Consider the following 15,892-nt stretch of genomic DNA (forward strand, 5'->3'; position numbering starts at 1 on the left):
ATAATGTTTCCTTTCCTTTGGGATCTACTCATACTGTTTTGTACAATGTTAAAGAAAGTTGCTTTCTATTTGTGTCTTTTTAATTTCACATTCAACAGTTTTTTTTTAAATTAAATTTCACTGGGCTGAGCTGAAGCAGGGATCAGGAGGGGGTGGTGTAGACAACACCTTTAGGAAAGTTTTGCTCTGAAGGAGGGCAGAGAAATGGTAGTAGCCAGTGGAAGAGATTGTCAAGGGCATTTTCTTTAAAGAACCCTGCGTGTGCTCGCGGGGATGGTTCTGTGGAGAAGGAGCAGGAGGCTGAAGAAAGGGACAGATGGCCAGAGAGTGTCCCTGAACAGGCAGAGGGGACAGGAGCAGAGCTCCTTCCACCAGGGGCACGGGAGGGCAGGCAGCAGGCAGGGTCTGGGCACTGAGCCTGGGCCTTTCTGCATGCCACCTTGCTGCCAACCAAAGAAGGCTGGACAGGTCAACAGACAGACCCCGGCTGGTCCCTGGCCAGTGCTGGCTGCGGCCTCAGCTTCCCCTTGCAGTGTGGGGAGCCCTACCCCTGCCTCACAGGCCCGCAGGGAGGGCGGACAGCAGAGCTGTGGAAGGAGTAACCATGTGCCTCATGCTGCACCCGGCACACAGTGGGCCTTCAGGGACCCCTAGTGGGACATGGCCACAGAGTGGCGATCCCACTCCTGACGGGGAAAGAAGCCTTCAGGCCAGCTTGCCAAGCAGAGGCCTGACTGTGGGGGCGGGGCTGGGCGCTGGGCTGGGCTGTTTGTAAAGGAAACAGTAACTACCCAAGCCCATTGCTCTGAGCGGGTCCCCCTCGGGCTCTGGATGAAGCCAGCGGCAGCCGCTCCTGCCAGCCTGATGCAGGTGCTCGCAGGTCCCACGCCAAGGCACCTCTCTGCGTCCCGGGCCACACCCTATCACGCACCACCGCCACTGATGAGCTGGCAGGTCCCTGCCCCTCTCTGGCCTCAGTTTCCTCATCTGCAACATGGAGTGATGCACTCAGACCAGCAGGCCATGATTTAGATCGACAAGTTCATCTTTATCACATAATTTGTTCATTTGATAAAATCCTAGTGAACAGATACTGGCTGGAGAACCACCAACCATTAGGTGACCTTGGCCAAGTTATCCATCCATGCGGGGTCTGCGGATGGGGACAACACTGTGTCCTGTCTCACGGGGTTCTTGTAGGATCTGGGAGACATCACCCAGCAAAGCCCTCAGCGTGGTGCCCGGCACAGGGGAAGTCCAGTAAGCTCACAGAAGGGCTCAAGGCTCTCAAGGTTGGTTCACGACTCCCACATAAAGCCTTTGGGCAGCTGCTGTTCCTGGCTTCTGGCATCCAGTCCCTGCTTCTTCTGGTCTTAGCACCAGCTTTTCTTTGGAGGGAACTTCTCCCCACCCTATTTCCACTCATTACCTTGAGCAGGGAGCCTTAACTTGGCCAGTCCCTCTATCTCATCCCTCTGGCCATGGAGATCAGCGAGGCCAGATCTTGAGATCGCAGCAGCTTTCCTGCTAGATTTGTTAAGTTCATGAGATATGGAACTGGAGATAATGGTGGCCTTGCCCCCTCCCCAAAGGGAAAGCTGCTGGGGGATGACATAAAGACAGGGCAAGAGGGAAAGACAGGTCAATATTCTGGGTGCTACTCCTCAGGCCCCTGCATTGAGCCAGGCTAACAAGCAGCTGCTTCCTGGAATTTGCAGTCCATGAGACATTAACTCCCTTTATTTTTGCTTGAGTGAGATTGAACCAGTTTCCATCTCTTGAAAGCAAAGGTTTCTGACAGCACAGTCTGCAATGCCGCGGCCTTGGGCTGGTGTCACATGTTCAGTCTGACCAGCATTCTGCCACTGGGCAGAGGCCCTGACGTGGACCACTCCCGAGCTGCCCGGAAGAGGGACAGGGCCGCCTCAGGACGGCATGAGGCCTACACTCCAGAGCCCGGGGAAGGGGCTTCTTCAGAGAAAAAGGGGCCAGGAGAGGGGGGACAGGTGTGCATGACTTGGATGAACCTCCCTCTCCTGGGTCCCAGAACCGCTCGATTCAGTAGAAACTAATTTGCTCTTTCTCTTTGGTCCAGAGGAGCATCCAGAGAAATCCCAGGTTCTCGGGATGGACCACTCCGGGCCCCAGTAAGCCCATCCTGATCAGTGCCCCAGAGAATGTAACCCCAGCAGCCACAGGGCAGCCCTGGGGAAGAATGTATCCAGCAATGCTGTCCGCATGGGGGTGACCCAGGTATCCATCAGTTAGGAAACACGGAACCAGACAGACGGACACTGATAAATCTTAAAATGGGGCACGTGAAAAAAGGAAAACAGAGTAAGACCCTTAGCACGATACCATTCACGTATGCATGCCAAACATACAAAATAGCTCTGTGTATTTTTTAAAAATACATGCTCAAGGACTTATGCCAGACATCAAGAGTGTTGCTTATCTGGGCAGGGGAAAGAGTGAGTGGAAGTAGGGATTGGAGATGACGCAGAAAAGTCAAATCAAGAGAAGGGGCTTCTGTGATGCTGCGATGCCCTGAACTAGAGGTCTGAGGAACTCAGCCCAGCACCAGAAAGGGACACCAGAACAGGGGCCCGTGCAGAAAGGGTCACTGTGATCAATCCTGGCTGCACCTGGGGATCACCCCAGGAGCCTTAGGAAACCTGGATGCCTGGAGCCAACTCCCAGGTTCTGATCTAATTGGTCTGGGTGCAGCCTGGGAAGTGGAGTTTTGAGAGCCATGACACCCCCCCCTGCCCCCCCACCCAAGGTGACCTCAATATGCAGCCAAGGTTGAGAACCACCAAACTAAAGGGAGATGCATCTGGGCTCTAATCCTGGTTCTGTCACTCTCACCAAGCTACTTCCCTTCTCCAAGCCCTCGACTGTTTATCTAGAAGGGCCTCAGTTATTTCCTCCACCAGGGGATCTTCCTGACCCAGGGATCAAACCCGTGTCTCCCGTGTCTCCTGCATTGCAGGTGGATTCTTTACCCACTGAGCCATCAAGGAAGTCTTTCTAACATAAATCCACAGTGATGAGAGAACAGACTGTATGATTTCAGTACTTTTAGACCATGAAATTATTGCACTTTGTTTTATGTCCAGCGTCTCCTAGTATACAGTCTATGGGAACCTGAATAGAATTTGTATCCTGCTGTTGTGTGAAAACTGTATAAATCTTAATTATGTTGAATTGGTTCATGGTGCTTTTCAGGTCTACTATTTCCTTCTACTTTTCTGTATATTCATTCTACTAATTTTTGAGAGCTTGATACTGAAACTCCAACTAAAAATCTTAATTTAGCTACTTAAAAATTAATTGTAATATATAGTGGAACTATAAAAATAAATAAAAAGGGGCTAAGTCAGCCTATCTTGAGGAAAGACTGAAACTCACAAGAGGGGGTACCCCAGGGTCCGGCCACAGAGAGGCGGTGCTCTCTGCTGCAGCTGGACCCCCTTGCAGGATGCTGGGCTGAAAGCACAATTCCAGCGTGTAAAAGAAACAGGCAAGGACTATGAATCCCTTTTTATTTCTGAGACTTAATTTTGGCTCAAGATTCAGGGTGAAAACAGTGCACCCCATCCCTCAGATGGGGAGGACGCTTCCCAGATGAGGGCTGCCAGATAAAGTATAGGAAGCAAAGTTACATTTCAATTTCAGATAAACAACAAATTCTTCTCTCCCCAGTTTTCTATAATAAACTATATGGGAAAAGAATCTGAAAAAGGATGGATATATGTATAACTGAATCACTCCTATACACTTGTTGTAAATCAACTATACTCCAAAATAAAAATTAAAAAACCAAATTCTAAGTATGCCCCAAATATTGCATGGGATACACTTAAGGAAATTATTCATCGTTTTTGTGAAATTCAAGTGTAACCGGGCATCCTAAACCTGACAGCCTTAACCAGATGCTGCTGGAGCTTGTTGGTGTTGAGGCTCTATCCAGTGGGACCCGAGAGAGGAAGGGAGGGACAGATGGATGGTCCTACACTTGAGTCGTGTCTGACTCTTTGTGACTCCATGGACTATAGCCCGCCAGGCTCCTCTGTCTGGGATTGTCCCTGCAAGAATGCTGAAGTGGGTTGCCACTTTCCTCACCAGGGGATCTCTGGACCTGGAGTTTGAACCTGTGTTTCCTGCATTGCAGGCAGGTTCTTTACTACTAGCGCCACCTGAAGGAGGGATGCGGGGTCCCTATTCCGGAGTTTTACAGCTAAGACCCTAAAGGAACTGTGTTAACCTTCTTGTTCCTCATGAGGAAAAGGAGGCCAGAGGAATTTGCTTGATACGAACATCAGCCACCTCTTATTTATCCAGGTGGTACAGTGGACACCACTCTCAGAAGCCCAGTTCTTCCAGGAATTGGGAGGGAGGGACCCCACTTATGGTGGGGTTTCTGTGGTTCTCATGCTGTGCTGGCAACAGCAGAGTACCTACTGCCCAGAGTACCTACTTTGCTTCCTTATTTTTATTATAATTTTTTTTCTGATTATAAATCATTGTTGATAACTTGGGAGAGGAGAAAAAAAAAAAACCCATAACCCCTTCACCCTGATATATAACCAATGTCAATTTTCTCTTTCCCTGGGAAGGAAACATTTATTGAGCCTTGATCACAAGTCAGTAAGTTCTCCATTATCTCATATAACCTTCAGAAAGGAAAATAACTTTATTGCCCTTTCTGCTTGTAAAAGCAATATCAGCCCTTTCTGTATATATTAAAAAGATAACTCAGAGAGGTATAAAGAAGGAAGTGAGATTCACCTATGCTCCCTTCACCCGTGGATGGCATTCTTTCCGATCTCATCTTCCCTCCCATGTGTCATTGCGAACATCGTCCCACACCAGTGCTAGGTGCTCCGCACCAACCACCCACCGCGGGCGCTGCTGGCAGATCAGAAAACGGAGGCTCCTGTCTGCCCCCGACACTGATGCTCCACGGCCCTTTCCTTTCCTCCAAGGGGAGTGGGGTGCTGGAGAGGTTCAGCAAAGGCTTGTTAAATGAACAAACGAATGAGGCAGGGAGGCAAGAGTCCATGACTCCTCACAGGTCTGTTCAGTTCATAAAGTCATCAGTAGAGGCTGCTTCCAATTTGTATTTTTTTAAATCCTAATCCACTTGTGCTGATTACGGAGTGGCTGTGATGTCTCGGCTGGTACCAAGACTTGGGCTGTCTGAAGGAGCAGGTGAATGAGGCCTGATTGTTTCCCTGCTCTATAGGAATAAAGAGCTTCAAAAAAGAGTGACAGGGGGTCTAGAGGACCCCCTGCTTTTAGAAACCTGCATTTCTTGTGGGTAAAATACCAGAAACTTCCATGGAAAAGAGCATGGGGGAACATGGTTAAAATGCACGAGTAAGACCCCAGCTTGGAGGATGGGTAGCTATTTATAATTTGGTCTGCCTAAGCCTGGATTTCAGACACATGCCTCAGCCCCCGTGCAGACGGGCAGATTCCCATTTCTTAGCTATTATTTCTTGAGGGTCTTCCACATGCCAGGCGTCATGCAGTATCCCTTTCATACACCATCTCATGTTCCCCTGCCAACACTCCCATGAGGTAGGTACTATCGTGAAATCATTTTACAGATGAAGAAACTGAGGTACAGAGAGGTTTGGTCACCTGGCCAAGGCCACAGAGCTGGCAAGTGGAGAGCCAGGTGTGGAGCAGAGATCCATGTGACTCCCATCCCTCTGCTCCTAGCTGCTCAGTTCTGCTGCCTTTCTTCTGGGGAGTTGGGGGCCCGAATGCATGCATCTCCCCTCCCTGCCCAATGGTGGTGGGCAGTGGCGGTGGCAGCAAGGAGCCCAGGGCCAAGGTTTTCCCTCAAGATGCAGGGTGGAAAGACCAGAAACTGCCCAGATGTGCAGATATACAAACTGTACTCCATTCAAATCAAGGAATACTCCTGGGCAATGAAAAAGGAACACATTTCTGATACAGTAACAACATGGATGAATCTCAAAGATCTGGTGCTGAGATTAAGGAATCAGACACAAATGGATATACTGCATGATTCCATTTATGTGATGGTCAAGTAGTGGTGCAATAATCTGTGGTGAAAAATCGAACAGTGACTGCCCCGGGGGAGTGGGGGACTGCCTTAAAGGGGCAGGCAGCAACTTGGCTTATGGTGTATGGTATATAACTCCATCAAAACTCACACTTCAGATCTGTGCATTCATTGTAGGTAAATACATATAGGGCTGTGTCCCCTGAGAAACCTGCTCTCCTTTTTCTCCCCCGAGAAGTGGAGGCTGGGCTGCTCACGTGCAACCTGAGTGCAAGAGCTAATGTCACAAACAGAAAGCAGGCCAGGGGCTGCCAGGGGCTGGGGGGAAGTGAGGATGGGAGTGGCAGCTTAACGGGTATGGATTTCTCTTTGCAGTGATGAAAATGTTTTGGAACTAAACAGAGGTGATGGTTGCCAACGGAATGCCACAAAACTGTACACTTTACTTTTGTGTTATGGGAATTTTACCTCAATTTTAAAAAAGTTTAAAAAGAGAGAAATAGGGTCTTAAGAGCAACAGACTTGTATCCCACAAGTTCTCACCATCAGGATTTCAGAATTAGTCATTCCTTTGTGAGAGCCAGAGCCACACTTACCTGCCTGCATCCCCAGTGGACCCTGACCCCCTTAACCATGATCCTTGTTATGATACCTACTGTCCACGGCCTGGGCAGTATAGGTACTAGAAGATTAGGTCATGGGTTTGATTGCTGAGTGAGGAAGTGGATTGTGAGTGAATGAATGAGCAAATGCATAAACAGATATGTGAATGAGTGAATGTATGAATGAGTGAGCAGAAGAATAAATGCTTGCATGAATGAATGAATGAACAAGTGAACAAAGGAGTGAAGGGACTCAAACAGGAACGGATGAAAGGATGAGTGAGCGAGTGAGCACACAACTGAGTGAAGGAGCAGGTGAAGGGACCTGGACGGGACCGCGGACTCTGGACCACACCCGTGTGCATGCCCATCCAGGTTCTGCAAGGCAAATCATTTACTCACTCCGGGCCTCAGTCTCCCCATCGGTAAAACGGGGGTGGTGGGCTGTTGCCAAAGATAAACGAGTGGAAATGTGTCAACTGCTTAGAAGACGCCTGGCAAAGGGAGCCCTGGGTGTTTGTGAATGTTAAAGAAACACACCCGCATTCGCACCAGGACCCACTCCCTGGTCCCGGCGGGGCCACCCTGTCTCCCTTCCGGTGGGGACCAAGACCTACCGAGGAGCTGCACCTCGTCGGTGATGCCGTAGACGTCGATGAGCGCCCAGAGCGGGCCGCCCACCGCCACGCCGCAGTGGAAGAGCACCGGCTCGCCGTCGTTGACGCTGTAGAAGACGCGGCCATGGCGGTCCGCCCAATAGGCCAGCACCGTGTCGCGCAGCGCCAGGTTCTCGGGCAGCGCCTTGGCCCAGTAGCCGGGCCGCGTGACCAGGTCGGGACAGGCGTACTTGGGGATGTCCTGGGCACTCATGAGCGACGGGTCGTGCGCCGTGAAGCCGAAGCGCAGCGCCCCGCTCCAGCCCGGGCGCACGGCCACCAGGCGCAGCCGCACCTGCTCGTACAGCCGGATGGGCCGCTGCGTGAACGTGACCCCGTTGCAGAAGCTGTTGCGCCGCGTGGCTCGGCGCGAGTGGCCGTCTAGCCGCACGTTCTTGCCCTTGGCCTGCGCGTGGAAGCGCGGCGCCTCGCCCAGCACCGGGCGCCGCTCCGGGCCGGGGCCGCAGCAAGGCCGGGTGGCCAGGAGGCGGGCCGGCGGGCTGGACTCTGCGGGGAGAGACAGACAGGACGGTTAGGCCCCCTGGCGACATTGTGGCCCCGATTTGTCTTTTAATGGTCATGTCCGTTTTTAAGTTCCATCTTAATTTGACCTGTAATCGGAAGTTTCAGTCACTACAAACTGCCCAAGACTGCTGCAGCAAACTCACTCTGCCCGCTTCACAGATGAGCTGAGAGCAAGGTTTAGTGTGTTTACGTCCGACCAGTGAAGCACTATTCAGAGCCGTTTTACTCGCAGACAGGCCAACACCAGTGAGCTTGTCAGGACAGCCAGGGTGGGGCCAACTGACTTTTCTGTCCCCATCAAAACCCTCCACATCTAGAAAATGTGTGAAAGTCGCTCAGTCGTGTCCGACTCTTTGCGACCCCATGGACTATACAGTCCATGGAATTCTCCAGGCCAGAATATGGAGTGAGTAACTGTTCCCTTCTCCAGGGAATTTTCCCAACCCAGGGATTGAACCCAGGTCTCCCATATTGCAGGTGGATTCTTTACCCGTGGAGCCACTAGGGAAAGCCACTTCTAGAGGCTTCCTCCAAAAGCCACTTCTGGACTGCAGAGTCCCTCTAAAGGCGACAGCAACCTTGGATTCTTGAGGAGTAGTGGAAGGTCTTTGGCTGCTTTTCTCTGTATAATTTTTATTAAAAAGGCCATTTGGGTGCCCTCTTGGGATCCCCAGTACAGCCTGGAATCTCAGTTCTCTGGCACTTCCTGGTTGTGTGACACACAGCAGCCCCAATCACTTCTCTAGCCTGTTTCCTTGCCTGTAAAATGGGAACATCAGCTTAACTCACACAGCTGCTGAAAGATCATGTGGGTGAGTTCCGAGAAGACTGCCTGGCACAGAGCATGTGTTTAATAGGCAACTAATAACATGATGATAAGAATGAGTTCCAAAGGACACCCGAGCCAGAATTCAGACTTCTCCTCCCCCTCACCCACAGAAGAGGAAGGCATTCTTTATTAGCAAGGCTGGCTTTTCTAGAACATACACCTTTCATAATTCATTTCTATGGGGATTGTGCCCTGAAGGCCCTGGAGAAACTTGGGACAGTCTCCTTACAAAGGATCTGGTCGCTGGCCACAGCCCGGGGTGACCCGGTCTGGAGGTGGGGGCATTGTCCTTCCCAGCTTTCCTCCTCCATCAGGGGGGCAGTTCCTGGGAGGCTCCCGTAGCCTGGGAAGTAGCCAGGTGGGTAATTACTGCACAAGTCTCTGGCGCTCGCTCACAACAGCAGCTTAGGACAATTTTCATGGCAAAGGCTCACAACTCACAGGCAGCCCCTGGCACACAATGGTCTGTAGAATGGCGACCCCAGGAAATGAGAGCCCACTGCAGGATCACTCTTCCCACACCAGCCCTGGGGTTCACTGTGCTCTGGGGACATCATGGGGTTCAATTAACACTGAGGCTACGGGGAGTGAGGACAGGAGAAAATGAAGAGGGAAAGGCAATGACAATGCAGGCACACCATGGCTCCCCAGGCCTGAGGGACCGAGGCCCCAGTGACCGAGGTAGGAATTCCTGCTGGAGACCCTTCTCCAGATACAAGCCACTGACCCATGGAAGGCAAATAACAAGCAGTTAAGCCAGGAGCAAATAAGAAAAAATAACCCTCATGGGACTTCAGTCATTCATCCATTCAACAGATGTTTAGCGAGCACCTAGAAAGTGCCAGGTCCCATGTTAGGCCCTGGAAATAACAGCTGTCACCAAGACTGATAATGTTCCCACTTGGACAGTGCTGTCATTCCAGTGGGCAAAGTAAGACAATAAACAAAATACACCTGGTGGGATGCAGTCAAAAGAGGGGCAGAAAGGAGTGTTATGCTAGACAGGAGTTTTCAGGGAGGGCCTCTCTGATGAGTGACTTTTTTTTCTAATTTTTTGGTCATACCTTGCAGCATGTGGGATCCTAGTTTTCTGACCTGGGATGGGACCCGCACCCCTGCAGTGGAAGTGTGGAGTCTTAACCACTGGATCACCATGGAGTCCCTCTGACGAGTGACTTGAGCAGACCTGAAGGTGAAGGTATTTGGGGGAAGAGCATTCCAGGCAGGGTAACTCCCAGTGCACAGGCCCTGAGGTGGGAATGTGCTCGTGTGGGTGGGACGGTGTCAGCGGGTTAGGTGTGGAAGGAAATGACGGCAGAGCTGGAATGGTGGGGACAGGGGGTGGGGTGGGAAGGAGCCTACGGTTGTGGTTTGCTTTTTCTTTCACCATTTCACCCTGAGTGAGATGGGACATTTTTGGAGATTTAGAGCAATGGCACCCCACTCCAGTGTTCTTGCCTGGAAAATCCCGTGGACGGAGGAGCCTGGTGGGCTGCGGTCCATGGGGTTGCTAGGAGTCGGACACGACTGAGCGACTTCACTTTCACTTTTGACTTTCATGCATTGGAGAAGGAAATGGCAACCCACTCCAGTGTTCTTGCCTGGAGAATCCCAGGGATGGGGGAGCCTGGTGGGCTGCTGTCTATGGGGTTTCACAGAGTCAGACACGACTGAAGTGACTTAGCAGCAGCAGCATCAGAGCAAAGACATGGTAGGAAAGTTCAGGCCACAGGGTGGAGAGTAGACTGTTGGTGGGCGGTGGGAGGGTGGGGTGGGGTCTGGCAAGGGAGCTAGGGGCTAGGACAAGGCTGCGGGATTCCTCCAGGGTAGAGATGATGGTGCCTCAAATTTGGGGCGGGGAGCTGTGAGTAAAGGTGGGGAGAAAGGTCCTGATTATGGATATGTTTTGAAGGTAGTAGAGATTTGGAGGTTTTAGTTTTTCATGAGAGAAATAAAAAACATTCAACACACAGTCGGCCCTCTGTGTCTTCCAGCTCTGTGTCACTGAATTCAACCAACCGTGGATTGAAAATATTCAGGGGAAACAGATTCCAGAAAATTCCAAAAACCGAAACTTGAATTTGCTGTGAACCGGGAACTACTTACATAGCATTTGCATTGTATTTACAACTATTTACATAGCATTTACATTGTATTAGGTATTATAAGTAATCTAGAGATGATTTAAAGTATAAGGAAGGATGCGTGTAGGTTATATGCAAATACTACACCATTTTATATAAGTGACTTGGGCATCGGAGTTGGGGTATCTGTGGGGGGTCCTGGAACTAATCCTACTGCCCCCAGGATACTGAGGAATGACCGTATTTGCTTTGGATGTTTAAGCTGTATACAATAAGTACAGCTTAAACTGTATTTTAAAAGTATACAAAATTTTTAAAAAGGCGTCTTGGTTCTATGACAGATACTGGAAGTGGCAAGGAAAGGTTGGGTGATACCAGGCGTGGACCCTGGAAAGCTGGGGCTTGTCTATTTCATCTGTGATTCCAGTGCCCAGCAAAGGCCTGGCACACATCAGGTACTTGATAAATGCCAGCTGCTGCCTTTATTATAGTTGGAGCAGGCTTTGGAGAGCATCTCCTCGAATAAGTCCATTTTGCAGATGAAAAAATGGGTCCATAGAGGGAGAAGGAACCCGCCCAATCTCAAGGTCACTAAGGGCTTGGGCAGAAACCCCCTCCTTGGGTTCTTCTGGCCGACTACCCCTGACACAGGGAGGCAGAATGTCAGCGGTCACTCCCACCCAAGGAGAGCCCTGGGCGGGGGTGGGGAGGTGCTGGCCAGGCACCACCCCCCACAGGCGCTGGGCCATCGTGAAAGAGGTTCAGGTTTCGCAGCTCCCACAGCAGGGGAGCCCTGTGGGCGCGGGCTGCTCCCTGTTCCTCCTCCAGAGGGAGGAGAGATCTAGCTTCTCTCCAACTAGTGGGTTGATCTCACCCCAACTCAGAAACTGGAGTGTGCCTCAAGTCTGACCAATCAGATCACTGTAAACTCCTCAGGTCGGGGTGCCCTCTTTTGCTTACAAGCCAGGTTGAGCTAGGTTTTTGATACTTGCAAACAAAACTGTCCTGACCGATAGTTACCATGTATTCAATAACCTTGTATGGAATACCAACTTTGGCCTGGCTACTTGCCATGCATTTCCTCATCTTTATAATAACCTTTATAATAACCCTTTGAGGTAAGGACGACCATCAACCCCATTATGCAGATGAAGACATGGAGTTTCAGAGAGGTTGAGTTATTTGCCTAAAGCCACACAGCTGGCTTAGCTAAAGGCAGAGCTGCGACTGAAGCTACGTTTGTGTGACCTCCATCGACCTTTATAGCTATTTTTACCATATTCTCTCTGCCCTTTAGGAATCAACACAGGATAGACAGAATGACTGAGCTGTAGCTCCCTGATGTAGAGAGGGAAGCAAGAAGCCATCTGTTGATTCCTTGTACCCCTAGGTGGCTCTGCTAAGCATTGGACAGGTATATGAGGGCAGCAGGCAAGATGCTCACTCCATTATTCATGCACCCATCCATCCACCTATCCATCCATCCATCCGTCCATCCATCCAGTCATCCTTCTATCTACCTATCCATCCATCCTTCCATACATACATTGTTCACCTTCTTATCCATCCATCCAAAAATCCTTCCACCCATCTATCCAATCATCCACCCATCCATCAATGCATTCATCTATCCATTCATTCATCCATCTGTCCATCATCCATCCATCTATCCATCTTTTCTGAAGATATATCTGCTGATGTGAAGCACTGAGGGAGCTCAGTTGAGGATACAATCCTGCCCTTGTGGAGATCTGAGTCTTTCCATGGAAGAGAAGACACACAGGTGAATAGACATGAACCTTCTGAACCAATAATAACAATAGAGACCACATTAGGCATTGGCACTGAGGGGCTATCAGGCCCAGAGGAGATCCCAGATTTAGCCAGGGGCTGGGGGGCAGGGGGTGATGCCCCCGGAGCCAGGTGTTAAGGGAGGAGATGAAACACTGCAGGCAGTAGGGGTAGAGGTCGAGCAAGCTGGCCCCGGAAGGAAGGTTTAGTCCTATGGAAGGTGTGGCAGAGAGCGTCTGAGGGTGGGCAACATTGCTTTGCAAGGGTGAGGGCTGACAGTGAGGGCGCAGTCAACGTCACGGGGACCAGATGGAAGGCCCTGAACGCCCGCCAGGGAGGCTCAGAGTACACAGCATGGGCAGAGGGGGCCACAGGCTTCCGGCAGAGCAGGCCAGCCCTGTCTGCTAGGGAGGGTCCCTGAGGCGGCAAGGAGGGTGCACACAGGGCCAGGCTGCGGGCCATCTGCAGAACCACAAGGGTGAGCGCAAGGGCCCGCTGGAGAGCAATACTGCGGGACAAAAATCAAGCGACTGGGAGAAATACTGCCAGTGTGAGCCGTCAGGAGAGGCCGTCCAGGACGGCAGAGCCTGCGTCCTCCACGCCCACCGCGGCCTTGTGCCAGCCACCTGACTCTGGATGGCAGCGTCCTCCAGTGTCTGAGAGACTGGACTCTCTCCAAGGTCCCTGCGGTGGGCAGACTCTCCAGGAAACGTTACATAGGACCACAGATCAAAAGCACCAAAGACCACAGGCCACCCTGATTTGATTATTTTTATCTCAGCTCCCATTATCATTGTTTTTCTGACTTTATCTCTTCATCAGAGAGTTTCTTTCCGAAACTGGCTTGGGAACCCTGAGTAGATGTTCCTTCAGAGAGGCCTGGCGACTTCAGTGAATGCTGGAGTCGGGAGAAATACTGCTTTGTTACTATAAGGGGAAGTTTCCTGCTAAACCAGCTATATGTTAGGATAAAAGGCAGACAAGTAACCAGGGAAGTTTACATATTTGTTTAATTTTGATTATATGATCCAGGTTCCTTCAGGGAATAAAAAATAAACACTATTCCCCCCCCCTCCTCTGAGGCCAGAGTCCTGATGGGTGATAAAGAAAACCAGAGTGAAAAAGTCTGTAAGAGGATGTGTTATTTACACAAATTGAAAATGCTTAAAATAAAAGAACAACATGAAGCAATCTTTAAATTGTACACCCGTGTCAGCTTAGGGGAAGCAGCTTCTCCATGAAACAGAAAACTGTGGCATGGACCCCAGGGGCCTCGGAGAACATCCCAGTCCGGGGATGTCAACAGAAAACCTGAACTTTATTATTTAAATTGCAGCAGTAAACACTGCAGCCATACTAGAGAAAGCTTGGGAAGAAGGAGAAAACTCCCCCATCTCCCCACACTCACCCCTAACTCCTAACACATTTTTCGCGTCCCTGGCTGGCCCTCATCCACGGGAGCACCGCTGGCTCTGCCGGCTCTTTGTGACATGTCTGCAGCCGGATGTTTTTGCTATCACGGTGGTGGTTGAGTGGCTAAGTCCTATCCTATCTTTGCGACCCCATGGAAGGTAGCCTGTCAGGCTTCTCTGACCATGGGATTTTCCAGGCAAGAACACTGGAGTGGGTTTCCATTTTTTTCTCCAGGGGATCTTCCAGACCCAGGGATTGGACCCATGTCTCCTGCATTGGCTGGTGGATTCTTTACCACTGAACCAGCAGGGAAACGTTTTGATAACATGGTAGTGGTGGTTTAGTTAGCTCAGTTGTGTCCGACTCTTGCAACCCCATGGATTGCAGCCCACCATGCTTCCTCTGTCCATGGGATTCTCCAGGCAAGAATACTGGAATGGGTTGCCATGCCCTCCTCCAGGGGATCTTCCTGACCCAGGGATGGAATCTGGGTCTCCTGCATTGCGGGAAAATTCTTTACCAACTGAGCTACAAGGGAAGCCTTTTGATAACATGGTTGTAGTTAATTCTCAAAATAAATCTTCACCTACAGGATTCTCATTTGCATTTTCCAAGAGAAAACACTTCCTGCAGATCCAAGGAGCAGCATTGAGATGTGAACCCAGCTCAGTCTGAACCCAAACCAGTGCTCTTTCCTCTTTCCTGACTTTCTTCCATTTGTAGTGTGGAAGTACTAAGCATGAAGTAGTATGAGTACCCTTTCTAATTTCCTTGCAATCAGAGAACACATTTAATTCTGCTTCCAGCCTTTTCTAACTCAACATTACATAAAAAGCATTTTCCCCACATGGCTCCCAAGCATTCACCGTGCTGTTTCACGGCTGCAGAATATTCCACTGAGAGCCAAAAGGTCCCCCACCGTTCCCCTCCTAGGGATCACTTCAGCTGTTCCCCCAAATGGTTGAGTCCGTGAGCACAGAGTTTCCCAGCTGCTGGCACCAGGACCAGATTCAGATGGACCCCCTTCTCACTGATGAGAAAACCTCCTGCCAGGAAGGGGCCCCAGCCCACACCAGGGACCAGACCTTTCCCCCCAAGCAAGGCCAAGTCCCAGCTGGCCTCATGGGGGTGCTGCCTCTGGCCGGTGAGCCCCCGTGCTCTCTGGCTAAGAACTGGGTCCTGGGGCTCCAAGAACAAGACAGGAGGAGGAGACTTCTCTGCGGTGGGAACCAAGGGGCGATCTCTGCACTCAGTCCCTTCCTGTGCGTAGGAGGGAGGGGACCGTCCTGGCCCACCCCTCAGAATTAACCAAAGGCGGCTCCAGCCTGCCAAGAACAGAGGGGCGGGGCTTTCCAGCATCTAGTCACAGAAGCAGTGCCCCAGCTCAGAAATGTGTGAGCAGAGGTCTCCCCTGGCAGTCTAGTGGTTGAGACGCTGCACTTCACAGCGGGGCTCGCAGCTTCGATGCCCGGTTGGGGAAGTTCTGCACGCCATGGGGTATGGCCAGTAAAAAAACCCAGAAGTGTATGAGCAGAGATGTGGGGGGTGGAGATGAGCGGCTGTGGGCAGATAGGGAGAAAGGGGCTCTGTTTGGGAAAAACAAGTGTTGGCACTGCCAACCTTGGGCTAGCTGTTCCGGGAGGCAGGGGCCCAGCAGAGCTGTTCCTTGAGCCGGTCCCTCGGGGCTGGCTCTGCGGTTTGCTCACATGTGCTTTAGAACAGCCTTCATGGGCTCTGGGTGTGAGCGCCTGCTTTGCCGCTCACTAGCCTGAGGGGCCTTTGGGCAAGTCACCCCTGTTGATGGCGCGTGAACACAGAGCCCCAGGCTGCAGGGCGGTGCGGTGAAAGCAGGGAAGCCCCCAGCGGGAGTCCCAGCAGGCGATGGACGTGCACCGCACGCTCATTCCCTCCCTCACGGGGAACATCGGGGTCCGACCCTCGGGTAAGCCCCT

General features: G+C 51.2%; 1 protein-coding gene across 1 annotated transcript in view; it reads right to left on the minus strand.

Moving 5' to 3' along the window:
* NEURL1B (neuralized E3 ubiquitin protein ligase 1B) overlaps positions 1-15,892 on the minus strand; it is a 44,520-nt gene that overhangs the window by 14,839 nt on the left and 13,789 nt on the right. Inside the window, exon 2 of the mRNA XM_020870260.2 lies at positions 7,260-7,805. Coding sequence (XP_020725919.1) covers positions 7,260-7,805 — 546 coding nt within the window. The remainder of the gene's footprint in view (positions 1-7,259; positions 7,806-15,892) is intronic.

The sequence above is a fragment of the Odocoileus virginianus genome, chromosome 14, assembly GCF_023699985.2.
Source record: "Odocoileus virginianus isolate 20LAN1187 ecotype Illinois chromosome 14, Ovbor_1.2, whole genome shotgun sequence".
In the NCBI taxonomy this organism is placed as follows: Eukaryota; Metazoa; Chordata; class Mammalia; order Artiodactyla; family Cervidae; genus Odocoileus; species Odocoileus virginianus.